At 37.5% G+C, this 27,913-nt stretch overlaps 2 protein-coding genes across 5 annotated transcripts; both read right to left on the bottom strand.

Annotated features, from left to right (window-relative positions):
* Positions 1-2,805: 2,805 nt before the first annotated feature.
* LOC136826103 (zinc finger protein 431-like) lies at positions 2,806-26,748 on the bottom strand. 4 transcript variants are annotated; one of them, XM_067083077.1, is made up of 8 exons: positions 26,620-26,748; positions 24,847-24,929; positions 18,604-18,680; positions 18,162-18,251; positions 10,889-10,965; positions 10,492-10,579; positions 6,260-6,564; positions 2,806-4,409 (listed from the first exon to the last, which is right to left on the bottom strand). In XM_067083077.1, exon 8 carries the CDS (start codon positions 4,402-4,404, stop codon positions 3,724-3,726), a length of 681 nt encoding a protein of 226 aa, XP_066939178.1. In that variant the 5' UTR covers positions 4,405-4,409; positions 6,260-6,564; positions 10,492-10,579; positions 10,889-10,965; positions 18,162-18,251; positions 18,604-18,680; positions 24,847-24,929; positions 26,620-26,748; the 3' UTR covers positions 2,806-3,723. The 4 variants fall into 4 exon arrangements, with proteins under 4 accessions (XP_066939178.1, XP_066939179.1, XP_066939176.1 ...); XM_067083078.1 differs by lacking the exon at positions 6,260-6,564; XM_067083075.1 differs by lacking the exons at positions 2,806-4,409; positions 6,260-6,564; positions 10,492-10,579; positions 10,889-10,965 and adding an exon at positions 12,435-15,598.
* On the bottom strand, positions 16,749-18,116 carry LOC136826009 (gastrula zinc finger protein XlCGF57.1-like). Its single transcript, XM_067082868.1, has one exon. The coding sequence runs from the start codon at positions 18,114-18,116 to the stop codon at positions 16,749-16,751; it is 1,368 nt and encodes a 455-aa protein (XP_066938969.1).
* Positions 26,749-27,913: the final 1,165 nt, after the last annotated feature.

Raw genomic sequence — 27,913 nt, 5'->3', positions numbered from 1 at the left:
GTAAGTCTATGCTAAACCCACCCTGTTTTGTGCAAATAACTTGGCTTATAACACAAGACAGCCAAAGTAGTCTGATAAACAGCTAATATCTCACAGTATTCATGTCTTTTGCGAGAAATTAAAATGTCACAGTCTTACCATGGAAACTAGCCCAATCCTACAGGCCTTTAGCACCAAGTTTTGCAAATCAATTTCCTTATTAGAGCCGCTTTGCATACAAGAATTATGGCATAATAATGTTTTACTGTATAATTCAGTGAGTCTCATAATTCAGATGATCTGAAGGATAATGAAATGTAACCTTGCGATGGTCTCAGTTCTAAAATTTATATAAATTAAAGTCATAATTACATTTTTTCCAAGCACAGAAACCTTATTTGTAAGAGGGTGAAGACTTGCATACAAAAGGTTTGAGTTACCATGCTTGTGTTGTAAACAGTACTGTAGTACTGTACTTCTAAACTTTCATGATATAAATTGAGAACATATTACTATGTATAATGCTAATTAACCTTCAATCAAAGACAATTTTAAATTCATTCATTCCATATACAGTATTCCACAAAATAAAAGAGGTTTACATGTTTAGGTTATAGTGTGTCACCAAGCTATGGCGGATTTGATCTTATGCGCTTTTTCAGCACCATTAATGGCATTTTAGCAGCAGCGTAACTTGATGTTGCATCAAGTTACTATGTCATATGTGCTGTTGATGGTACTAATAGTAAGAATAGGCATCAAGTTAACACTGATTACGGCGCATCAAGTTACGGCACCGTAACTTAATGCAACATCAGAACTTAATGAAACATCAAGTTACAGTGCTGTAAGCGCCGAAACTTAATGCAACATCAAATCAACTTACAGTTACTGGGACGGTTCCCATACCGCCCGATAACTATTATGTGTAAACAGACATGATTCTACAATTGAAAAAAACATAAAAGTACTTCAATGTCCTACAGCACATATTCAGTGAGCTGGGACAGTTCCCATTCCGCCCCTCAAGTCTTTCCTGTGCCTCATCTTTCACCCAACTCCAACATCAAAAATATGCTCAGATCACAGAAGAGAAAAGGTTACAGTAAAAAGCATTGCAGTACATGAATTACAGTACTGTAATCTACATAACCAAGTATGGAAATAGAGAGCATAATTTATGTTGAGGGGTAGGCTGTACTTACAAATCTCCTTTTTATACCACAGGTACTTAATTTAGTAGTTTAACATGAAAAATGCATCAAGAAACAGTATAAAATTCAGCAGTAATATTTTAAAATGTTATAAACACTCTCAAACACTACAACCCGTCAAAAAATTTTTATAAATATGAAAATACAAGACATAACTTTCCAAAAAGAATTTTCAATATGGTTGAAATAAACATTATTTTACTTCTGCCAAGAAATGAATATCCTATGCAGTGTAAAAATGATACGAAAGGATTTTAATCATTCGAAAAATGATCATTCCCATTTTAAGAAAACCAACAGATATATTTTTCATCTTATTAGCCCGAGAAAATCTATGTAACCTTAAATTACAGTAAGAAAAAAGTATTTGATATTATCAAAACAGTCCCAAACATATGCATGTGTCACCATATCACAAGGTAGGGTCCATATTTCCAGTAACTTCTTCAATTTCCTCCTTTATTTGCGTGAAGTAACCTTCATCTACTATGCTGGAATCCTCTTCCTCTTTCACAACAGTTTCAACTTTAGGCACAACATCTAACTTGGATAATGGGTCCTCAGTTTCATCAGGCTCACATTCTGAAGCACATTGCTCCTCTGTATTTGAGATATCCACGTTCAAACTATTATCTCCTGATGTATCAACAACATAAACAATATCTGAAACATGGCTAACACTTTCTTCATCTCTTTCTCGATTTAAAACGAATTCACTCACATGTGCCACAGACTCTGTTCCCTCCTTATTACGATCACCAGAATGGAGAGCTTTTTTGGAGTTCCGGCCCTGGAACAGGCGACGTGAAGCTGCTCTGGACGCAGCTGCTCTCATCCTCAGATCTTCCAGTCTGGCCTTCCTCTGATCCAGCGATTCCGCCGCTCTGGATGCAGCGTCTCTTGTCCTCTGGGCTTCCAGTCTGGCATTCCTCTGATCAGGCGTTTCTGCCGCCCTGTGTGCTGCATTCCTTTTGGCTCCTGAGGTCTTTCGCCCAATGGAAAGCCGTTTCTTTGGAGGCATATCTTCTAAAAGATAATTGGATCATTGTAATTTGAAGGTTTACAAATAATTTTTATTTTTGCATTTAAATGTGCTGGTATTTTCTAAAAGGCAACTGGATTATTGGGCATCGCCATTTCGAGCCCGGGATTGTAAAAAGTAAAACAGAGTTAAATAACATTAACTATTTTATCCATAAAAAATAATTCTTCATGACGAATAAGTAAATAAAGGGGATGCCCCTTTCAAGGGGGCTGCCCAGAGGACCCCGGGGGATTACGGGGATTGAGATAAAAACTTTGCATATCAAACCCACCCCAATGAGCAACTTTTGTCTTATGAAATTTCTATAGAGCCGCTCCTTCCCACACTTTGCCGGGAACCGCAGTAAATAAGGTATCCCAGAGGGCAGTGGTACGGGTTTGAAACCTACGCGAAAACCTCCCTTGGGTCAACTGAGGGCCACTTGCAAAATTTTGTCTAGATCGGTCAAGCAGTTCGGATTTCTATAGAACACGTTTACATTACACAAATTTAGTTACATTCACATATACAGATATAGATGGAAACAGTTTTCTATCATAATTTAGGTATGACAATAATACAACAAAGTTAGGCAGTTGAAGTATATATTTATACTGTAATTAATTTTGACATAAGAAAATGAGAATGGGTGAGACCAGCACAGTTTGTAGATTTCAATTCAGAGGACGCATGAAAGTCTCTGAAGTTTAAACTGTGCTGGACACAGAGTGGCTGCAAAATTTAGGGACTCTCTTTGTAGCTTATGAGCCACAAGAATGATGGCTGTAATATTTGTCATGCAAGAAGGGCTACTTGTCCTGTGGATTCTGTGAGAATTTATTTCACTCGTAAGCATGATATATGAAATTCATGCAGGATAAGCATACCAAGACCAAACCAAATACTGTACAAAATACTGGGTTTTCTACATTGCCAACAATTCCAAAGTCGTGTGATGTATAGGGCCTCTGTGAAATTCCACCCGTTCATGTCTCTCCTAAGCTTCTTCCAATCATCTCCAGCATCAAAAATATGTTCAAATTACACAAGATTAAAAGTAAACAACATAACAGTACATGGATTACACTACTGTAATCTAACAATCAAGTACAGTATAGGAAACGACAGGCAAAAATCATGTTGAGCAACAGGCAAATACCAATTACCCAAATGCCATTAACAAATCTTTGCAAGCAATGCTGATACTGTCTTGGAAACAATTTGGGAATAAAACTTAAAATACATGACAATCAATCTTCCCCTTTCAACACTACAGGTTAAACTTGGCAGTTTAACATGAAAAATGCATCAAGGACTGGTATATAATCTATAGTAATAATATTTTCAAATATTATAAACTCTCTACAAGCCTTGTTAAAACTTCAATACAGTATACAGAAAAATACAAAACATAGTTTTACAAAAAAAATTTTCAGTATGGTTGAAATGTGAAGTAAATTTACTTCTGCCTAGAATTGGCTAGCCTATGAAGACACACTTAACATATCACAAGGGAGGGTGCATATTTCCAGGGGCTTCTTCAATTTCCTCCTTTACTTGTACGAAGTCATCTTCATCTCTTGCACTGGAATCCTCTTCCTCTTTTACAACAGTCTCAACATTAGGCTTGACATCTAACCTGGATAATGGGTCCTCAGTTTCTTTAGCATTACATTCTGTGCCATGCTGCTTCTCAGTATCTGAGGTATCCTCATTCAAACTATTGTCTCCCAATTCATCTACAACATACACAATATCTGAAACAACGTATACAATATCTGAAACATGCCTAACACTCTTCTCACCTCTTTCTGGACCTGAAACGAATTCACTCGCACCTGCTACAGATCCCGTTTCCTCCTTATTACGGTCATCAGAACGATTTAAAACGAGTTCACTCGCACCTGCTACAGACTCTGTTTCCTCCTTATTACGATCACAAGAGCGAAGAGACTTTTTGGAGCTCCGACCCTGGAACAGGCGACGCAAAGCTGCTCTCATCCTATTGTTTTCCAGCCTGGTCTTCCTCTGCTCCAGTGTTTCCGCTGCTCTCGATGCAGCATTTCTTGCCCTTTGTTCTTCCAGCCTGGCCTTCCTCTGATCTGATGTTTCTGCCGCCCTGTAGGCCGCCATCCTTCTGGCTCCTGAAGTCTTTGCCCCAATGCAATGCCGTTTCTTTGGTGGCATATTTTCTAAAAGATAATTGGATCATTGTTATTGTAAGGTTTACAAATAACTTTTATTTTTTGCATTTAAATGCGCAGGTATTTTCTAAAAGACAACTGCGTTATCGGGCATCGCCATTTCGACCCCGGATTGTCATACTGTATAAGTAAAATAAAGGTTAAATAAGATTACCTATTTCATCCATAAAAATAATTCTTCATGACGAATAAGTAAATAAAAGGGACGCCTCTTCTCAAGGGGGGCTGCCTAGAGGAACCCTGGGGGACTAAAGGGTTGTAATAAAAATTTTGCAAAACAAACTCACCCCACTGAGTAACCAGCAGTAAATAAAGTATCCCAGAGGGCAGGGGTACGGGTTTGAAACCTACGCGAAAACCTTCCTTAGGTCACATGAGGGCCAAATGCAAAACTTTGTCTAGATTGGTCAAGCAGTTTGAATTTCTACAGAACACAAGTTTACATATATACAAATTTACAAGTTTAGTTGCATTCACATTTACGGATATAGATGAAAACAGTTTTCTATCATAATTTAGGTATGACAATAATACAACAAAGTTAGGCAGTGGAAGTGTATATTTATACTGTAACTGATTTTTTCATAAGAAAATGAAAAAGGCTGGGGCCAGCACAGTTTGTAGATTTCAATTCAGAGGACACAGAGTGGCTGCACAATTCTGGGATTCTCTTTGTAGCTGAAAGATTCATGCTGAGGCATCCTGGACTGTGAATATTGTGAATCTCATCAGTCTGAACACTGAATTTGTGTTAAGTTTTATTTTTAACTCTTGGTTTCCTAAACTTATGATGGTACACTCAAGTCAACACAGACACTTATGAGCCCAAAGAAAATGGCTGTAATATTTGTAATACAAGAAGGCTACTTGTCCTATGCATTTTGTGAGAATTTATGTCACTTGTAAGCATGGTATACGAAATTCATGCAGGATCAGCATACCAAGATCAAACCAAATAAAGAACACTGGGTTTTCTACATCCCAAATTCTTAACCTCAAAAGAAGCACAGTTGCCGACAATTTCAAAGTCGTGAGAAGCAAAGGGCCTCTGTGAATTTCCACCTTTCATGATTCTCTGGAGGTTCATCTTCCAATCATCTCCAGCATGAAAAATAGGTTCAAATTACACAAGATTAAAAGTAAACAACATTCCAGTACATGGATTACAGTGCTGTAATCTAATATCAAGTATAGGAAACAGCACGAAAAAATCATGTTGGCAGAGCTGATACAGTAGTGTCTTGGAAACAATTTGGGAACAAAATTTAAAATATATGACAATCAGTCTTCCCTTTTCAACACTACAGATGCTGTACTTAGCTTAACAGTTTAACACGAAAAATGCATCATGAACTGGAATATAATCTAGTAATAATATTTGCAAATATTATAAACTCTCTACAACCCTTGTTAAAGCCTCAATACATACAGAAAATACAAAATATAGGTTTCCAAAAAGAATTTTCATTATGGCTGAAATGTGAAGTAATTTACTTCTGCCTAGAATCAGATTTAACACATCACAAGGGAGGGTCCATATTTTCAGCGGCTTCTTCAATTTCCTCCTTTACTTCTACGAAGCAATCTTCATCTCTTATACTGGAATCTTCTTCCTCCTTTACAACAGTCCCAATTTTCGGCTCAACTTTGTGCTTGACATCTAACTTGGATAATGGGTCCTCTACTTCATTAGCTTCACATTCTGAAGCATAGTGCTCCTCCGTATCTGAGATATCCTCATTCAGTCTATTTTCTCCTGATTGATCGTCGACATACACAATGTCTGAAACATGGCTAACACTCTCATCATCTTCTGGATACAAAATTAATGCACTCACATATTCCACAGGTTCTGTTTCCTCCTCATTACCATCGCAAGAACGAAGAGATTTTTGGGAGTTCTGACCCTGGAACAGGCGACGTAAAGCTGCTCTGGACGCAGCTGCTCTCATCCTCATATCCTCCAGTCTGGCCTTCCTCTGCTCCAGTGTTTCCGCTGCTCTCGATGCAGCAACTCTTGCCCTTTGGTCTTTCAGCCTGGCCTTCCTCTGGTCTGGTGTTTCTGCCGCCCTGTAGGCTGCATTCCTTTTGGCTGACGAAGTCTTTCGCCCAAAGGAAGGCCGTTTCTTTGGTGGCATATTTTCTAAAAGATAATTGGATCATTGTTATTTTAAGGTTTACAAATAATTTTTATTTTTGCATTTAAATGATCAGGTACTTTCTAAAAGACATCTGAATTATTGGGCATCGCCATTTCGACCCAGGGATTGTCAAAAGTAGAAATAAAGGTTAAATCTGATTACGGGCAGTCCCCCGGTTATCAGCAGGCTCGGTTATCGGCAATCAGGTTTTATGGTCCTTGTCTAGTGATGAAAATCAGCAATTTTCGGCGCCGAAACTTGCCGATTTCCGCTTATCGGCACCAATAATCGGGTACTGGCACCAATACATACCTAACAGAGGTACCGATCTCTGGTTATCGGCGCCGATAAGTGACGTTTCAGTTATCGGCGATTTTCGCTTATTGTCATGCTGTCGGAATGGAACCCCAGCCGATAACTGGGGTCTGCATGCATCTATTTTATCCATAAAAAATCATTCTTCATGACGAATAAGTAAGTAAAGGTGCCACCTCTTCTCAAGGGGGGGGGGTCGCTCAGAGGTACCCTGGGGGCCTATGGGGCTGCAACAAAAATTTTGCATAACAAACCCACCCCATTGAGCAACTTTTGTCTTATGAAATTTTTTGTGGAGCCGTTCCTTCCCACACTTTGTTAGGACCCGCAGTACACAAGGTACAGGCAGTCCCCGGTTAACAGCGGGCTTGGTTAATGGCGATCCGGTTTTACGGCGCCTGTTTAGCGACGAAAATCAGCAATTTTCGGCGCTGAAAATCGCTGATTTCCGCTTATCAGTGCCGATAATTGGGTATTGGCGCCGATGCATACCTGACAGAGGCGCTGATAACCGAAAATCGGCGCCAATAAGCTCCGAAAAAGCACAGAAAATCGCCGATTTTCAGTTACAGTAGCAGTGATTTTCAGTTATCATCACACCCTAAGAACGGAACCCCGCTGATAACCGGGACTGCCTGTACCCCAGAGGGTGGGGGTTTGTGTTTGAAACCTATGTGAAAACCTTCCTTGGGTCAAATGAGGGCCACATGCAAAATTTTGTCTAGATTACTGGTCAAGTGGTTCGGATTTCTATATAGCACAAGATTATATACATACATATTTGCAACTTTACTTACATTCACATTTATGGATTTACAGTAGATGGAAACAAACATTTTTCTATCATAACTTAGTAATGACAAAAATACAACAAAGATAGGGCAGTTGAAATATATATCTATAATTGATTTTGTCATGAGAAAATGAGAAAGGCTGGGACCAGCATGGTTTGCAGATTTCAATTCAGAGGCAGCATGAAAACCTCCAAAGTTTAAACTGTGCTGGACACAGAGTGGCTTCAGACTTTTGGGGCCGCTCTGCAACTGTAAGATTCATATGCAGAAGCATCCTGGTCTGTAAAGATTGTTTATGTCATTTTTCTGAACTCTAAAATTGCATTACGTTTTTATTTTCAATTCTTGTTTTCTAAACTTACAATAGTCAAGTACAGGTAGTCCCCAGGTTACGACAGGTCCAGCTTACGACGTTCTGAGGTTACGACGCTTTTAAAACATATTCATCAGAAATTATTGGCTGGTTTACGATGCATGTTCTGGGGTTACAACGCTTACAACGCCAATCCGATGGAAGAAATATGGCTACAAAACGGCAGAATAATAAAAATTTGGAGTTTTTTTTATGAAAAAGTCAATAAAAATACAGTTTACATCATTTTCAATACACCCAAAGCATTAAAAGTACGGTTTTCTCAGGATTTTTTATGATTTTCTACGATTTTTTGGCTTACGACGATTCTCGGCTCATGACGCAGCATAGGAAAGGAACCCCCTTCTTAATTTGGGGACTGCCTGTACATGCAGAAGCTTATGAACCAAAAGAATGATGGGTGTAATATTGTCATGCATGAAGGGTTACTTGTCCTACACATTTTGTGAGAATATATGTCACTTGTAAGCATGACATATGAAACTCATGCACAATAAGCATACGAAGACCAAACCAAATAAAGAATACTGGGTTTTCTCCATCCAAAAATTTTAACCTAAAAGGAACCACAGTTGTCAACAATTCCAAAGTCGTGGAAGCAAAGGGCCTCTGTGAAATTCCACCCTTCATGTCTCTCCTGAACTTCATCTTCCAATCATCTCCAGCATGAAAAACATGTTCAAATTACACAAGATTAAAAGTAAACAGCATTACAGTACATGGGGGGTTACAGATCTGTAATCTAATATCAAGTATAGGGAACAGCAGGAAAATACAGTAATCATGTTGAGCAACAAGCAAATGCCACTTACCCAATTACCATTAACAAATCTTTTAAAGCAATGCTGATAGTGTAATGGAAACAATTTGGGAATAAAACTTAAAATATATGACAATCAGTCTTCCCCTTTCAACACTAAAGGTACTTAACTTAGCACTTTAACATGAAAAGTGCATCAAGAATTGGTATATAATCTAGTAATATTTTTCAAACATTATAAACTCTCTACAATTCTTTTTAAAGCCTCAATATACAGAAAAACAAAACATAGGTTTCCAAAAAGAATCTTCATTATGGTTGAAATGTGAAGCAAATTTACTTCTGCCTAGAATTGGCTAGTCTATGAAGACAGACTTAACATATCACAAGGGAGGGTCTATATTTTCTGTGTCTTCTTCAATTTCCTCCTTTACTTGCACGATGTACAGTAATCTTCATCTTATACTGGAATCTTCTTCCTCTTTTACAAGTCTCAAGTTTAGGCTCAACACCTAACCTGGATAATGGGTCCTCTGTATCTGAGATATCCTCATTCTAACTATTGTCTCTTAACTTATCATCAACGTATACAATATCTCAAACACGGCCAACACTCTCTTCATCTCTTTCTAGATTTAAAATGAATTCACTCACATATGCTCCAGGCTGTGTCCATGTTTTTATCACCTGCCTCATTATTGCAAATTTTCTCTCTTCTTGGTTTAATATAACCATGGATACAAATTTCATGACATAGACAGGACTTTCTATTTGAAGCAGACACTACATTCAAATACCTCCTCCGAGTTATGAGGATTTAATTCAAATTCAATATGGGAGTGAATAAGTCTTACATGACGTACTATGTGCTTTTTCAGAGAGTACTGTTTATCACAAAATAAGCACTTGTAGTACATCCTTTTATCTGGGGAGTGTTTATCCACATGAATCATAAAAGACTCTTTGCTTTTAAATTCCTTATCACATTCCTAACAGTACAATGGATTTCCTCCTAAATGGTCATACCTATTGGACTTTAGGTGTTTTCTGCATCGAAATGTTCACAACGGAAAGGTTTTTCTCCTGTATGGATCCACAAGTGGCAATTCAAACCTTCCTTGTTAGCAAGTTTTTTTTATGGCAAACAGGGCATTCTACTTTTTCTGCACCAATGAATACTTTATAAAAAAAAGCCACAAGTGAAAGCATTTTCATGGCTTTGAATATGTCGTCTTAGTTGATCCTTCTTTGCAAAACCTTTATCACAAGAAGGACATTTGAAGGCTTTCTCTTGATCTTTAGTGATAAATAGAATGTGTTTTCTTAAAGCTACTTACTGTATGAATGGCTTTGACTTTAAGAGCGCACAAGTAAACCCAACCCACCCCAGTGTGAAAGCGCTTGTGTTTTTGAAGAGTGGTTTTATCGCTTAATTTAGCAAGGCAAATGGTGCATTCAAATTTAATACCAGTATGAAGTATTTCACGTCTTGCAATTACCCATGTGACGAAACGTGTTTCCGCAAACACTGCAACTGTAAGGCCTCTCACCGGTGTGAATGGTGAGATGCTTTCGTAAGTCGGCTGCTCTACCCCATTAGTCACACTCTGGACATTCATGTGTCCTCTTCCTCTTATCATGCATACTTTAAAAAATTAAACATGGACCACAAATCTGAAATACTTACATTAATTCTCTTTGTTTTCTCTTTTCCAGTTCTGATTCCTCTTCGCACTGAGTTCATAAAGAGCTGCTTTCACCCTCAGTGTGTCAATCTGTTGGAAAAGTATTTGCATGAGAAAAATGACTCAGATAATTAAAAGGTAATATGTATTTCCACCAGTAAATGGAATTTAGGTCAAGTGAGCTGCACGCTGAATAATAGCTATAGAGAAACGATACTACAGTACTTTAAAAGATTGCCTACAGATAGGGATAAGATTATTGGATTGCTGGAGATATTTCTACACAAGGTCCAGCACATTCTAGGTGTTGCTATATACTAGAAATAACAAGTACTATCACAATCATGAAACTGATGACAAATGTAACTCGCATTGCAACGAGACCAGATGCAAACTCACCTCATGGTCTTCAGTTGTAAAAACATGGAACTATCTTCAGCTCCTCAAAAACTGCAGTTTTTGTCTGTTGTAGTAATCTGAAATGAAAAAAGAACAAGAAGTAAAATGCTGGATCACAATGCTTAACACACCGAACTTATAAACTTTGTCGCGGACTGAAAGGAAATCTCATTTAGGATATTATAGCAAGCACTATATCAAGCTATCGTAAATAGTGTACAGTACTGTAGTACCATCTATGAAAGAACAAGATGTCTGCAGCTGTTATAACAGTAATATGAAAGGTGGATAATATCTTAATGAGTATCTGGAAGAAAAATGCAAACAAAAAGCATTTAAAATCATTCTGAATGAGAGATGGTTCAACAGATGACTTCTGGAACAGGCGAGAAGAAAGATTAATCTTCAGTTGAGGCCTAGATAACAGATGATTGGGCTTATGCTGAAAAAGTGAGGAAAAAAAGAATGCATGGATGAAGACCTGAGCAGGGAACTGGCAGAAACTTCACAAGATAAAACTTTTAGGATGGAGGAAACTCATTAGAAATCTCGTTAAGTAAAGGAAAGTCATAAGCAAGAATGATACTGATGACTGAATGATTAGTAGAGAAAAAGGATTTAAAGGAAGATTAAGTTTATCCTTATAGATCACTCACATTGCCTGTGATTCAGGAATTCATGAAGCCAAGGTCTGCCAACAAATGGCATTGTTGAATGTGACTGAATTTAGTCAGCTCTTCAATGACAAATGGTAGGATCACAAAGTTATCCAATCTTCAAATTGCTTATTCTACTTATGATGATATTTGGGTACAAACATATTTCTTGTATTGTAAATCATATTCTTCAAAACACGGTACTGTGCTGTCATATTTTTCCTTCTACATCAAATAAATCTGATTATCAAATAACTGTTTCTCAATTTGTTACTTCAGTATATACATTATGGTACACCTTATAGGTTTACTTATAACTTTTTTAGACTGTTTGGCATTTCAGTGTACCTCCAGTACAGTGTAGGTTAGATTGGATTAGAGAAGATAAGGCTTAGATGCACTGATTGAAGGCCACTGGTCTGGTAGGACCTAGTACCATAAGTTAGGTTAGAACACCCCCTTCTAATTGGTCTTGCAACATCTTTGTTTCTTATAGTGTAACGTGTTTTATGATTGATATCGATTTTAGACATGAACAATCTATTAATCAAACTGCTCACTTCAAGGTTATGCAAATTAGTCTAGCTAGGCTAGACTCATCCTGTTTTGTGCAAATAACTTGGCTTATAACACGAGACAGCCCAAGTAGTCAGATAAACAGCTAATATCTCACAGTAGTCATGTCTTTTGCGAGAAGTTAAAGTGTCACAGTCTTACCGTGGAAACTGGCCCAATCATACAGGCCTTTAGCACCACGTTTTGCAAACCAATAACCTTATTAGGGTCACTTTGCATAGAAACATTTGGGCATGATAATTTTTTACAGTATAATTCAGTGAGTTTCATAATTTGGATGATTTGAAGGATAATGAAATGTAACCTTGGGATGGTCTCAGTTCTAAAATTTATATAAATTCAAGTCATAATTACATTTTTTTGCAAGCATACAAACATCATTTGTAAGAGTTTGAAGTGCAAACCTTTTCGTACATGTTTATACAAAAGGTTTGCGTTACCATGCTTGTGTGGCAAACAGTGCTTCTAAACATTCATGATATACATAAATTGAGAACATATTACTATAACGCTTATTAACCTCCAATCAAAGACAATTTCATAAATTCATTCATTCCATATATCTCAGAAAATAAAGAGGTTCACATGATTAGGTTATATACGTAAACAGGCATGATTCTAAAGTTGATAAAAAATATAAAAGTACTGTACGTCCTTCAGAACATATTCAATATCCTGTGATGCAAAGGGTCTCTGGGAAATTCCGCCCCTTGTATCTATCCTGTGCTTCATCTTTCACCAAACTCCAGCATCAAAAATATGCTCAAATCACAGAGGAGAAAAGGTTACAGTAAAATGCATTACAGTACATGAGCAGTGCTGTAATCTACATAAACAAGTACAGTATGGAAAATTGAAAGCAAAATTGATGCTGAGGGGTAGGCTGCACTTACGAATCTTTTTGAGCAATACAGTACTGGTCATGTCTTTTGAAGTTTGGAAAGAAAAAAATCTAACTTACATAACAAAAAGCTTTCTCCTTAATATACCTCATGCAATTATCTTTGTAGTTTAACTTGGAAAATGCATCAGGAACCAGTATAAAATTCAGTTGTAATATTTTAAAATGTTATAAACACTCTAAAACACTACAACCCTTGTAAAAAAATTTTATAAATATGAAACAAGACATAACTTTCCAAAAAGAATGTTCAATATGGTTAAAATAAAAATTAAATTTACTTCTGCCAAGAAATGACTATCTTGTATCAGAATTAGTATCAGTTCAGCTGTAAGAACTGACATCAAAAGAAGAGCTAAAAATGATAAGAAAGGACTTTTTATCATTTAAAATAATTATCCTTCACATTCTAAGAAAACCAACATGATATATTTTTCATGTCATTAGCCTGAGAAAAACTATTTAACTTTAAATTGCAGTACCAGAAAAGTACTGTATTCGGTGTTATCAAAACAGTCCCAAAGATAGACACGTGTGTTACCATATCACAAGGGAGCGTCCATACTTTCAGTAACTTCTTCGGTTTCTTCCTTTATTTGTACGAAGTAACCTTCTTCTCTTATGCTGGAATCCTCTTCCTCTTTCACAACAGTCTCAATTTTAGGCACAACATCCAACTTGGATAATGGGTCCTCAATTTCATTAGTCTCACATTCTGGAGCATACAGGTCTTCCGTATCTGAGATATCCTCACTTGAGCTATTACCTCCCAATTTATCATCAACATATACGATATCTGAAACATGACTAACACTTTCCTCTTCTCTTTCTGGATTCAAAACGAATTTACTCACACCTGCTACAGACTCTGTTTCCTCCTTATTACGCTCTCCCTCACTAGCACAAACATTCTCTCTAGAAGGTTCAATATAACTATGCACACAAATTTCATGACACACACACGACTTCCTACTTGAAAAAGATGCTCTGCAGACATTGCATTCATATGCTTCCTCAGAGTCATTAGAATCTGACTCAAATTCGATATGGGAATGTTTAACTCTTACATGATGTACGACATTCCTTTTCTGCGAGGACTGCTTATCACAAAACGGACACTTGTATATGTCTTTGTCTGGCGAGTGCTGTTTCATGTGTACCCTGTAGGTTTTCCTGCGTTTAAACTGCTTACCACATGCCTCACATGCGAATGGTTTTACTTCCAAATGCGTGTAACTGTGAGCATCCAGATCTGACTTGTACCTAAACACTTTACCACAATCCTTACACTGGTTACGGTTCGCCTTGAGAAATTTTGAGCCGTACTTGTCAGGGACTGGGTTTAAGCTGTTTTCATCTTTTTCAGGATCAGTAACAGATTCACTCATGTCTGTCATATCCTTCATTTCACCATTATTGCAGACAGCAGCATTAGCACCATTATCTCTTGATGGTTCTATAAAACTGTGGACACAAATTTCATGGCATCTGCAGAACTTTTCACTGGGAAAAGACTCTTCGCAAACTCGGCACTGGAATGCTTCCTCCGAGTCATGAGGACCCATTTCAGATTCTGAGAAAGCGTGTCTAGTTCTGACATGGCGTATGATGTTGTTCCTCTCGAAATACTCCTTGTCACAAAACAAACACTTGAATATTTCTTTGTTCGGCTTGTGCTGCTTCATATGAATCAAAAGAGATTTTCTGAGTTTAAATTCCTTATTGCAAGCCTTACAGGAAAATGAACTTCCTCCTGAATGCACATACATATGAGAATCTAACTGGTTCCTAAATCGAAATGTTTCGTCACAATTTTCACACTGGTACGGTTTTTCTCCCGTATGAATTCGCATGTGGCACCGCAAGCCATCCTTGCCAACGATTTTTTTATGGCAAACAGGGCACTCTACTTTCTCCCGAGCAAACGCACCCTTGAGGTGCCTTGCTCTGTGTTTCTGCAGTGAATCCATCCTGGTGAATACTTTGTTGCAAAAGCCACAAGTGAAAGCATTCTCATGGACTTTCATATGCCCTCTCAGTTGGTAGTTCTCTGCGAAAGCTTTGTCACAAGTCGGACATTTGAAGAGTTTCTCCTGAGTGTGAGTTAGTATGTGAGCCCTTAAGGCCCCTTTCTGTACAAACTTTTTTTGACAATAAGAACATGTTAGCAAACCCACCCCAGTGTGAATGCGATTGTGTTTTTGAAGAGTTTGTTTGTCACTGAATTTAGCAAGGCAAATGGTGCATTCAAATTTGATACCGGAATGAATGAATTCATGTCTCCTGCAATTACTCTTCAATCGGAACTTCTTTCCGCAAACACTGCAGCTGTACGGCATCTCACCTGAGTGGATAGTGATATGCTTCCGTATGTCGGACGTTCCTCCCTGGTAGTCACACTCCGGACATTTATAGACCTTCCTCTTCCTCTTACCATCCATACTTTAAAAAATCAAGCTTCCAAGAAGACTAATTTGAAATACCTACGTTAATTCTCTTTGTTTTCTATCTTTCCCAGTTCTGATTCCTCTTCACATTAAGTTTATAAAGAGCTGCTTTCGCCCTCACTGTATCAATCTGTTGAGAGAGAATTTCCATGAAGACAATAATGACTGACATCATTATAAATATTTACAATGGAAACACATTTTTCTATCATAATTTAGGTATGACAAAAATACAAAAGTTAGGCAGTTGAAGTATATGTGTTTATAATTTACTTTGTCATGAGAAAATGAGAAAGGCTGGGACTAGCATGGTTTGTAGATTTTAATTTAGAGGGGCATGAAAGCCTCGTAAGTTTAAACTGTGCTGGGCACAGAGTGCCTGCATAATTCAGGGCTCTCTCTCTGTAGCTGAAAGATGCATGCAGAGGCATCCTGGCCCAGGAATATTGCTACTCTCATTATTCTGAACTTTTAAGCTGTGTCAAGTTTTCATTTCTGATTCTCGTTTCTCAAAAACTGTGGCTGTACAATGAAGTCAATACTACACAAGAGTACAGGACGTAAGAACGACGGCTTTAATATCTGTAATGCGAGGATGGCTAAGGTAATCTGTGAGAATTTACGTCACTCATGAGCATGACATAAAAACCATGCAGGGTAAGTATACCAAGTTGAAACCCAAAAAAATAATACCGGGTAAAAATTTTAATCTCAAAAGAACAACCGTCGTCATCAACTCCAACGTTGTGTGACAAAAGGGCCTCTGTGAAATTTCACCCTTCATGTATTTCCTAAGTTTCATCTTCCACCCATTTCCAGCATCGAAAATATGTTCAAATTACACAAGATAAAAAGTTACAGCAAACAGCATTACACTAAGTGGATTGCAGTGCTGTAATCCATATAAATCAAGTATAAGAAACAGCAGGAAAAATTCATGTTGAGCAAAGGGCAGTCACCCAAATGCCTCTTACAAATCTCTTTCAATAATACTGATGGTGTCTTTGAAATAGTTTGGGAAAAAAAATTTAAAATATATGACAATCAGTCTTCCTTTTTTGACACTACAGATACTCAACTTAGCAGTTTGACACAAAAAAATCCATCAAGAATTGGTATAAAATCAAATATCTTGAAAAATCATAAGCGCTCTAACACACAGCAACCCTTGTTAAAACCTCAATATACTGTACAGAAAAATACAAAACATAGCAGTTGAAATATGGAGTAAATTTACTTCTGCCAAGAACTGACTAGCCTACGAAGACAGGCTTGACACATCACAAGGGAGGGACTATATTTTCTGTGGATTCTTCAATTTCCTCCTTAACTTGTACGAAGTAACCTTCGTCTCTTACACTGGAATCCTCTTCCTCTTTTACGACAGCCTCAACTTTAGGCTTGACATCTAACCTTGATAATGGGTCCTCAATTTCATTGGCCTCATATTCTGAAGCATACCGCTCATCCGTATCTGAGATATCCTCATTCAGACTATTACCTCCTAACGCATCATCAACGTACACAATATCCGAAACATGGCTAACACCCTCCTCGTCTCTTTCTGGATTGAAAATGAATTCATTCACACCTGGTACAGACTTTGTTTCCTCATTTTTACAATCTGCCTCTCTCGTTGGTTTAATATACCTATGAACACAAATTTCATGACATATACAGGATTTTCTATTCGAAAAAGATGCTTTGCAGATACTGCATTCAAATATGTCCTCCGAGTCGTGAGGATCTAATTCAAACTCAATGTGGGAGTGCTTAGTTCTCACGTGGCGTACTATGGTCGGTTTCTCAAAGGACTGCTTATCACAGAAAGCACACTTGAAGACCTCTTTATTTGGGGAGTGCTTCTTCATATGAATCCTAAAATACTTAGTGTCTTTAAATTTCTTATCACATTCCTTACAGTACATTGGATTTCCTCCTAAATGGACGCTCTTATGAGACTCTAGCTGCGCTCTGCATCGAAATGTTTTATCACAATTTTCACAGTGGAAAGGTTTTTCTCCTGAATGAATCCACATGTGGCGTTTCAAACCTTCCTTGCTAGCGAGTTTTTTATGGCAAACGGGGCATTCTACTTTCTTTGTGATGCATTCTACTTTTTTTCTAACAAGTGCCCCCTTCAAATGTTGCGCTCGGTGCGTCTGAAATGTCTTCATCCCCACGAATATTTTGTAACAAAAGTCACAAGTAAAAGTATTATCATGGATCTGAATATGTCGCCTCAGCTGACCATTCTTTGCAAAAGCTTTATCACAAGATGGACATTTGAAGGGTTTCTCGTGAGTGTGAGACAGGACGTGTTTTCTTAGAGCCCCTTTCTGTACGAACTTCTTCTGACAATAAGAGCACGTCAGCAAACCCACCCCAGTGTGAAAGCGCTTGTGTTTTTGAAGAGTGGTCTTATCGCTGAATTTAGCAAGGCAAATGGTGCACTCAAATTTAATACCAGTATGAAGTATTTCGTGCCTCTTGCAATTGCTTATCTGCCGAAAGGTTTTTCCGCAAACGCTGCAACTGTAAGGCCTCTCACCGGTGTGAATGGTGAGATGCTTCCGTAAGTCGGCAGCTCTCCCCCGATAGTCACACTCTGGACATTTATGTGTCTTCCTCTTCCTCTTATCATCCATACTTAAAAAAAAATTAAACATGGACAACAAATCTGAAATACCTACATTAATTCTCTTTCTTTTCTGTCTTTTCCAGTTCTGATTCCTCTTCACACTAAGTTCATAGAGAGCTGCTTTCACCCTCACTGTGTCAATCTGTCGGAAAAGAATCTGCATGAGAAAAACCAACTTCGATAATTAAAAGGTAATACGTATTTCCATCAGCAAATGTAATTCAGGTCTATTGAGCTGCACGCTGAATCATAATTGTAGAGAAACAATACTACTTTAAAAGATTGCCTACAGCTAGGGAAAAGTTATTGGATTGCTGGAGATATTTCTACACAAGGTCCAGCACATTCTAGGTGTTGCTTTACACTAGAAATAACAATTCCTTGATAGTAAAGAGCTAACAATTATAAACTGGCCATGATGTCAAGTACTATCACCATCATGGAACTGATGACAAATGTAACTCTCATTTCATTGAGATCAGATGCAAACTCACCTCATGGTCTTCGGTTGGAGAAACTTGGAACAATCTTCAGCTCCTCAAAATCTGCAGTATTTATCTGTTGTAGTAATCTGAAATGAAAAAAAGAACAGGAAGTAAAATGCTGAACTGCAATGCTTAACACACCGAAATTGTAAACGTCACAAACTGAAAGGAAATCTCATTTAGGATATTATAGCAATCACCATCTCAGGCTATCGTAAATAGTACCGTCTATGAAAGAACAAGATGTCTCCAGCTGTTATATAGTAATGTGAAAGGTAGATAATATGTTGATGAGTATCTGGAAGAAAAGTATAAACAAAAATCATTTAAAATCATTCTGAATGGGAGATGGTTCAACAGATGACTTCTGGAACAGGCGAGAAGAAAGATTAACCTTCAGTCGAAGCCTAGGTAACAGATGAGAATTGGTAGAAACTTTACAAGACAAAAGATTTTTAGGATGGAGGAAGCCCATTAGCAATCTAATATAGTACTGAAAAGGAACGTTGTAAGTAAGGATGATACTGATGAGTGAATGATGGTTAGGATGAGGAGGAAGAAAAAAGTTAGAAAACACTTTGGCGCTGAGAGAAAGATGATTGAAAGGAAGGTTAAGTTTACGTTCATTGTTCACTCATATTGCCAAGTGATTCAGGAAATCATGGCCCAAGTTCTCCTGACAAATAGCATTGCTGAATGCGACGGAGTTTAGTCAGCTCTCCAATGGCTAATGGCAGGAACACAAAGACATCCAATTCTCAAACTGCTTATTTTACTTAAGTTGGTAGTAGAGTACATACATATTTTTTATACTGTATTTCATATTATTTTTAAAACTACATACTACAGGCAGTCCCTGTAAAACCAGATCGCCGATAACCAGGGACTGCCTGGTATTAAAAAATTTATAAAAGAAAAAAAGTGATGAACATGCAAACATGCAAATGAGGCTTTGTTTGGTGTTGCTACACCGCGTGAGCAACCCACAGTGGGTCAATGTTAGGTCACATGCATGCTCAGAAACTAGTTCCAGTCTTTCGTCGCTTACGGGGCTGTACGACTGAAACGACGAACTTTGGAACATCCGCTGTGACCATGAACCGATTTTTTTATGAATACATTTTAAAAGCACCATAAGATCGGAACGACGTAAGTCGAGTCCGACGCAACCTGGCGACTGCCACTGTAATATTTTTCCTTCTCGGCCAAATAAAACTGATTATCAAATACCTACAGACACCACCCTACTTATGAACCTTCAACTTACAAAAATTCAGATACAAACAAACAGGATCGCAAATTAAAATTGTGTTCAGACCGCTCCCCTTCGCCACCCGTAAGTTCAAATTTTGTTTTGCGCGTATATTCTGCACAAACAGTATTGTATGTACAGTGTATTGTGTTTTAGGATGAAAAAATTTACATTACTGTATTGACTTTATATCATACTGTATTTAAACAGGCATGAAGAGTTCAGTGACCAACTTACAAATAATTCAGCATACAAACGGCCATCAGGGACATAACTTGTTTGTAAGTAGTGTGAATGAATGATTGAATGATTTTGAGTTATCTGGCATCGTGACAACCGAGTCATTCATGCCGAGATGTGGAGTCTATAACTCGGTACTCTGTTTGTTACTATATACATTATGGTACATCTTTTAGGTTTCCTTACAGTTCTTTTAGACTGTTTGGGATTCACTTAAGTAACAACGAATAAAACCACAAGATTCAACATCTGTAACAGCGTAGCCCCAGCTGTAAGTTGGAGAAGATAAGGCTAGGATGCACTGGTAGAAGGCCACTGGTCAGGTAGGACCCATTGCCCAAGGTTAGGTTAGGATAACCCTTTCTAAACTGGCCTTGCGACACCTTTGTTTCTTATATTGTAACGTGTTTTATGATTGACGCCAATTTCAGACAAGAACAATCTATTATTCCAACTGCTCACTGCAAGGTTATACATTTAAGTTTAGGCTAGACCCACCCTGTTTTGTACAACTAACTTGGCTTATAACACAGGAAACAAGGCAGTCTAAGTAGGTAGTCAGATAAACAGGTAATATCTCACAGTGTTAATGTGTTTTGCGAGAAATTAAAGTATCAGTCTTACCACGGAAACTAGCCCAAACATACAGGCCTTTAGCACCACGTTTTGCAAACCAATTACTGTATCTTAATAGGGTCACTTTGCATAGAAACATCTGGGCATAATAATTTTTTACAATATAATTGAGTGAGTTTCATAATTCAGATGATCTGAAGGATAATAAAATGTAACCTTGGGATGGTCTCGATTCTAAAATTTATATAAATTCAAGTCATAATTACATTTTTTTGCAAGTATACAAAACCATTTGTAAGAGGGTGAAGTGCAAACCCTTTCGTACATGTGTTTATACAAAAGGTTTGAGTTACCATACTTCTAAACATTCATGACAAACATAAATTGAGAACATATTACTATTATGCCTATTAACCTCCAATCAAAGACAATTTCATAAATTCATTCATTCCATATACTGTATCCCAGAAAATAAAATGAGGTTTACATGATTAGGTTATATATGTAAATAGATGATTCTAAAGTTGATAGAAAACATAAAAGTACTGTATGTCCTACAACATATATTCAACGTCTTGTGACGCAAAGGGTTCTGTGAAATTCTGGCCCTCAAGTCTTTCCTGCGCTTCATCTTTCACCCAAGTCCAGCACTACAAATATGCTCATATCACAGAGGAGAAAAAGTTACAGCAAAAAGCATTACATTACTTGGATTACAGTGCTGTAATCGACATAATCAAGTATGGGAAACAGAAGGAAAAATTCATGTTGAGGGGTAGGCTGTGCTTACAAATCTTTTTGAGCAATACTGGTCATGTCTTTTAAAGTTTGGGCAAAAAAAATCTAACAATCAGCATTCTCCTTTTTATACCACAGGTACTTAACTTGGTAGTTTAACATGAAAAATGCATCAAGAATCAGTATAAAATTCAGTAGTAATATTTAAAAATGTTATAAACAATCTTAAATACTACAGGCCTTGTAAACGTTTTTTAATAAATATGACAATGTAAGACATAGCTCTCCAAAAAGAATTTTCAATATGGTTAAAACAAAAATTAAATTTACTTCTGCCAAGAAATAAATATCCTACGAAGACAGACTTAGTATCAGTTCAGCAGTAACTGGAGAACGGCCTGAATTGACATCAAAAGAGTTAAATACAAAAGGATTTTAATCATTCAAAATAATTATCCTTCCCATTCTAAGAAAACCAACATAGATATATTTTTCATGTTATCAGCCTGAGAAAAACTAACCTTAAATTACAGTGCCAGAAAAAGTATTTGGTATTATCAAAACAGTCCCAAAGATACACAAGTTACCAAATCACAAGGAAGTGTCCAAATTTCCAGTAACTTCTTCAACTTCCTCCTTTATTTGTACGAAGTAACCTTCGTCTCTTACGCTGGAATCCTCTTCCTCTTTTACAACAATCTCAACTTTAGGAACGACATCTAACTTGGATAATGGGTCCTCAATTTCATTAGTCTCACATTCTTGAGCATACTGGTCTTCCGTATCCGAGATATCCTCACTTGAGCTATTATCTCCCAATTTATCATCAACATATACGATGTCTGAAACATGACCAACACTTTCCTCTTCTCTTTCCGGATTTAAAACGAATTTACTCACGCCCGCTACAGACTCTGTTTCCTCCTTATTACGCTCTCCCTCACTAGCACAAACATTCTCCCTGGATGGTTCAATATAACTATGCACACAAATTTCATGACATACACAAGACTTCCTATTCGAAAAAGATGCCCTGCAGACATTGCATTCAAATACTTCCCCAGAGTCGTGAGAGTCTAACTCAAATTCAATGTGGGAATGTTCGACTCTTACGTGATGTACCACATTCCTTTTCCGGGAGGACTGCCTATCACAGAATGGACACTTATAAATGTCTTTATCTGGCGAGTGCTGTTTCACATGCATCTTGTGGGTTTTCCTGCATTTAAACTGTTTACCACATTCCTCACAGGTGAATGGTTTTCCTTCCAAGTGTGTGTAACTATGAGCATCAAGTTCCGTCTTGTACCTAAACACTTTGCCGCAGTTCTCACACTGGTAACGGTTTTCCTTGTGGCGTTTCGAGCTCTGTTTGTTGAGAACGAGGTTAGACTCTTTTTCGGGATCGGCAACAGATTCCTTCATATCTGTTATATCTTTTATTTCACTGTTATTACAGTCTGCAGTGTTACCACCATGTTCTCTTGACGGTTCGATAAAACTATGAACACAAATTTCATGACATATGCAGGACTTTTCACTGGGAAAAGACTCTTTGCAAACTCTGCACTGGAATGCTTCCTCCGTGTCACGATGACCTATTTCAGATTCTGAGAAAGCGTGTCTAGTTCTAACATGGCGTATGATGTTGTTCCTCTCGAAATACTCCTTGTCGCAAAACAAACACTTGAATATATTTTTGTTTGGCGAGTGCTGCTTCATATGAACCAAAAGAGATTTTCTGAGTTTAAATTGCTTATTGCAAGCCTTACAGGAAAATGAACTTCCTCCTGAATGCACATACATATGAGAATCCAGCTGGTTCCTAAATCGAAATGCTTCGTCACAATTTTCACACTGGTAAGGTTTTTCTCCCGTATGAATTCGCATGTGCCGACGCAGGCCATCCTTGCCGACAATTTTTTTATGGCAAACGGGGCACTCTACTTTCTCCCTAGCAAATGCACCCTTGAGGTGCCTTGCTCTGTGTTTCTGCAGTGAATCCACTCTGGTGAACACTTTGTTGCAAAAGCCACATGTGAATGCATTCCCATGGACTTTCATATGCCCTCTCAGTTGGCTGTTCTCTGCGAAAGCTTCATCACAAGTTGGACATTTGAAGAGTTTCTCCCGAGTGTGAGTCAGTATGTGATCCCTTAAAGCCCCTTTCTGTACAAACTTTTTCTGACAGTAAGAACACGTTAGCAAACCCACCCCAGTGTGAAAGCGCTTGTGTTTTTGAAGAGTTTGTTTGTCACTGAATTTAGCAAGGCAAATGGTGCATTCAAATTTGATACCAGAATGAATTAATTCATGTCTCCTGCAATTGCTTATCAGTCGGAACTTCTTCCTGCAAACACCGCAGCTGTAAGGCATCTCGCCAGAGTGGATAGTGATATGCTTCCGTATGTCGGACGTTCCTCCCTGGTAGTCACACTCCGGACATTTATACTTCTTCCTCTTCCTCTTACCATCCATGCTTTATGAACTAAACTTGGAAAATCAATCGAAATACCTATATTAACAGTAATTCCCTTTGTTTTCCTATCTTTTCCAGTTCGAATCCTCTTCACACTTAGATTATAATGAGCTGCTTCCAGCCTCACTGTATCAATCTGTTGAAAGAGATTTGGCATGAAGAAAATGACTAAGATTATAAGAGAATTATTCACCACAATTTTTCTATCGTGACTGACACAAAACAAAAATACAACACAACTGGGAAGTTAACGTTTACGTATTATTCTTCATTTTGTCATGAAAGCAATAAAATCCACACTGTGTGCCACACTTCACAGATACTGTATTTTTTCCCACTATAATACAAAACATTTTAACCAGATTACTAAGCTGGCATGTGAAATATGCACTTGGGTTCAGGATGAAAGCTGTAGCTACCCAAAGACATGCAGTTAAGCAGGAAGAGGAAACCCCACCCCCCACAAAAAAAGGGATAGATAAAGTGAACAGAAAACAATATACAGTTTATGGATACCAAGAGGCGACAGCAAGAAACCTTTGGTACAACAGACATTTCGTCATAAAAGACCTAATGTAGGTGATAGCCATATAGGAAAAATGGAATGAATGAATCAAGGAATTTAGCCAGTCAAGCCATGCACTGTGGCCCTTCCAGCCAATCAGTGTTTAAGGCAACGGGTATTTTCACGAGTCAGCGGAATTTAGCTCTGGCGAGCTGTGCACTGAATCATTATTGCAGGAAAACTTCAGTATATGTCAGAAAGATTGCCAACAACCAGAAAACCTGTGAGGCTGTTAGATAAAAGTAGGTCTTTAAAACTTGGTCCAGCACATTCTAGGTGTCACCTTTACACTTGAAATAACCATTCATTGACAGCAAACAGTCAACAGTCAGTAACTACCTTATATGTCAAGAACTCTCACCACCATACGATCTTGTAAACTTCTCATTTCAACAAACTTACCCGATGGTCTTCAATGGTGAAAACTTGGAACTGACATTAGCTCTTCAAAACAGCCATTTCCTTCTGCAGAGGCTAGTTGTAATCTGAAAAATAAATTGGATATAAAACACTGGACTAAACCAAATAATTAAAGGCTCACTGCAATGCTAACACATTAAAATATCAAAATTTGACATGAAATTGAAAGGCAGTCTCATTTAAGAGATCGCAAAAGCGATAATCTTAAGGTGTTGTAAACAGTATAGTATAAGAAAGTATAAGACAGAACATAAATTTCACGAGCTAAGAAACGACAAAACACTTCTAGCTGCCATAAAGTGGTATGAAATGTGACACTATCCTATATGAGTCATCTGAAAAAAAAAAAAAAAAATTAAGCCATTCTGAATGGAAGACAGTTTGATTAACGACAGTTCTGCCATCGTTAAGTAATAATAAATAAAACTACCCGATTCTATATCTATCATTGTGTATCCTTCTCCGATATTTAGATGGTTAAAGAAGATAAATCTAGGATGCGCAGGTTGCAGGGAGTACATTAAGATGAAGGTCACTGGTCAGGTATGACACAGCACCCTAGGTTGGGTTAGGTTTCGAGGTTACCTTGAAAGTAGCCTTTTGATATACTCATTCTATAATTTAATGAGTTTTGCAATTGATATTAATTTTAGACATGAACGATGCATTATTTTGACTGCTCACTCTATGGTTTGTGCATTTTAGGCTAGGCTAGACTCTTCCTGTTTGTGCAATAAAAACACGAATTAAATATCACATGATATAAATAGCTAATATGCTATACAGGCTAGTTCATGTCTTTTGCAAAAAATTAAAGTGTCGTAGTCCAATCATGAAAAATAGCCCTAGCCTAATGCCTGGGCTAGGAAAAAGAAACCGAACGAGCGCCGTCTCATTACAAATGCAATCTTTCCGACAGGACATCATTTCCATAAAACTGAGATTTGAATAAACCTCAAAACTACGCTACGTAATCCATAAAACTTAATAACAAAGTTTGACCATAATTCGACCAGTAATTAACCTTTAATTATTGAATTTGGCGCTAGAAAAAAGGCTATATAATTAAATCCTATTTTAGCGATTAAAATGGAAATGTGCCGAGGGAATACGAGCTAACCAGACCTACTTTTACCTAACCTAACCTCAGGTGCTGTGCCCTTGACCTTGCCCACCCCTGGAACCCCCCCCCCAAAAGTAAGTCGCGACCCTTCAATCTGCATTATATCCTACTTAAACAATTAATAAAGTACTATAAGTACCCATAATTGCATAAGATTTTTATTACTGGTTTAAGCTGGCCGTGGGGGGCCTCAACCCCCCCCCCCGACAAAAAAAACCCAATGGACCCCCTGAGTGGGTCGTGACCCTTCAATCTACATTCTACCTTACTTAAACAAGTAATAAAGTACTAAAAAGTGATATAAGTATTGTAAGTATTTAAATAATGGCTCAGAATTAAAATAAGCTTACGAGAGTACCTAATGCCCAGTCCTTTCTAATACCCTAACCTAAGCATTTTTCCCTTTCTAGAGGGAATTAAAAGGTATTTTCCCTCCTTAACTATCATAGTTAACCTGACAAACTATTAAAGAGATAGTCCTGACTAATTTATTGACGACAGTATGCCATTCCGTGTCCCACGTAGCGTGACTTGCCCAAGCCCGTGGCTTCCATGCTAATTTATCTCTATATCTGCTTATTTATAAGCTTTTCTGACCCTCTTATCTGACTAATTATTCACTCAATAATCACCTTGTTCATCCACGAGTGTATATTGAAAAATATGCACGGAAATATACACTAATTACGAAATTATGACTGGATTTGTCGGGGAATGTCAGAGGCTTCTGGGGTCACTAACGCTTTGGGGGGAGGCAGCGTTGCAAAGGGTGGTTTTATTTTGGGGGATGTAACGTTTTCTAGCCGAGAGTTTATCAAAACGATTATTTAATATATAGTAAGATGATATTTTACAGTTTACAGTTTATACAGTTTACCGTACGGAGTATCATCGCATTTTCGGTTAAGAAAATTAGGCTGGATTTGATTGAAATTGCTATGACACGAGTGAAAATAAAATTACTTTTACCGGGAAGTTGATTGTAACGTTAGACTTTATAATAAGTAAATATTTTACAGTTTACAGTTTATACAGTTTACAGTAATGTATCATCACTTTTACAGTTAAGAAAAATAGGCAGGATTTGCTTGAAATCGCTATGACCTAAGCGAAAAAAAAATTTAATCGGTAAGTTGATTGAAACGTTAGATTTATAAAGAATATGGAATGTTTTACAATTTACAGTTTATACAGTTTACAGTACGAAGTAACATCGCATTTTCTGCTAAGAAACATAGGCTGGATTTGCTTGAAATTCTGCAAAAAAATTTTTTCCTGTCATTGATTAAAAGTTAGATTTATAAAGAATATGTAAACCGTTCTCAAAAGTATAAATTTGGAAAAAGCATTTTCTTAATTACAGAAAAAGAAAAACGGGCTGAATTTGCTTCCCATCGCTACGATACAAGCGGAATTCCATTCTGCATTTTCCTGTCATGGTAGGCAAACCGTTCTCGAAATATAATATGGAAAAATATTGAAAAAATTAATAAGATATGATCAGGGTTATAACACGAAAAAGAAAAATGCTCGAATGTGTACTGTAAAATGAGAGAGAGAGAGAGAGAGAGAGAGAGAGAGAGAGAGAGAGAGAGAGAGAGAGAGAGATTATCATGCATAAGATTATCTCCTGAAGTGATATTATAATAACGAAATAATTGGCTATAAATATTTTAAAAACTTAACAAAAGTAGCGATAACAAAAACTAATGCGCTAAAAGTAGCGAAAGAAATTCCATTCTTTAGAAAAAAAATGGCTTTTAAATCACGAAAACATTCAACATTGGCAACGTTGTTTACATGATTTTGGAGGGTTGGGGCGTTGCCTTTGCATCGGCTCTCTCCTGAAGGTGTTTTGTATATTAAATCAATATTCACTTATTTCTCCGCACAGAGTTATTTAGATTTCTTTTTAATTTATTTTCC

This window comes from Macrobrachium rosenbergii, chromosome 40 (genome assembly GCF_040412425.1).
Source record: "Macrobrachium rosenbergii isolate ZJJX-2024 chromosome 40, ASM4041242v1, whole genome shotgun sequence".
In the NCBI taxonomy this organism is placed as follows: domain Eukaryota; kingdom Metazoa; phylum Arthropoda; class Malacostraca; order Decapoda; family Palaemonidae; genus Macrobrachium; species Macrobrachium rosenbergii.
Note: the sequence above shows the minus strand (reverse complement) of the source record. Positions and strands in the feature narration are given on the sequence as shown.

What these genes read in the sequence shown, in the direction of transcription:
- LOC136826103 (XM_067083075.1), bottom strand. Translation starts at nt 15,462, where the DNA reads ATGGATGGTAAGAGGAAGAGGAAGGTCTATAAATGTCCGGAGTGTGAC.
- LOC136826009 (XM_067082868.1), bottom strand. Translation starts at nt 18,116, where the DNA reads ATGGATGATAAGAGGAAGAGGAAGACACATAAATGTCCAGAGTGTGAC.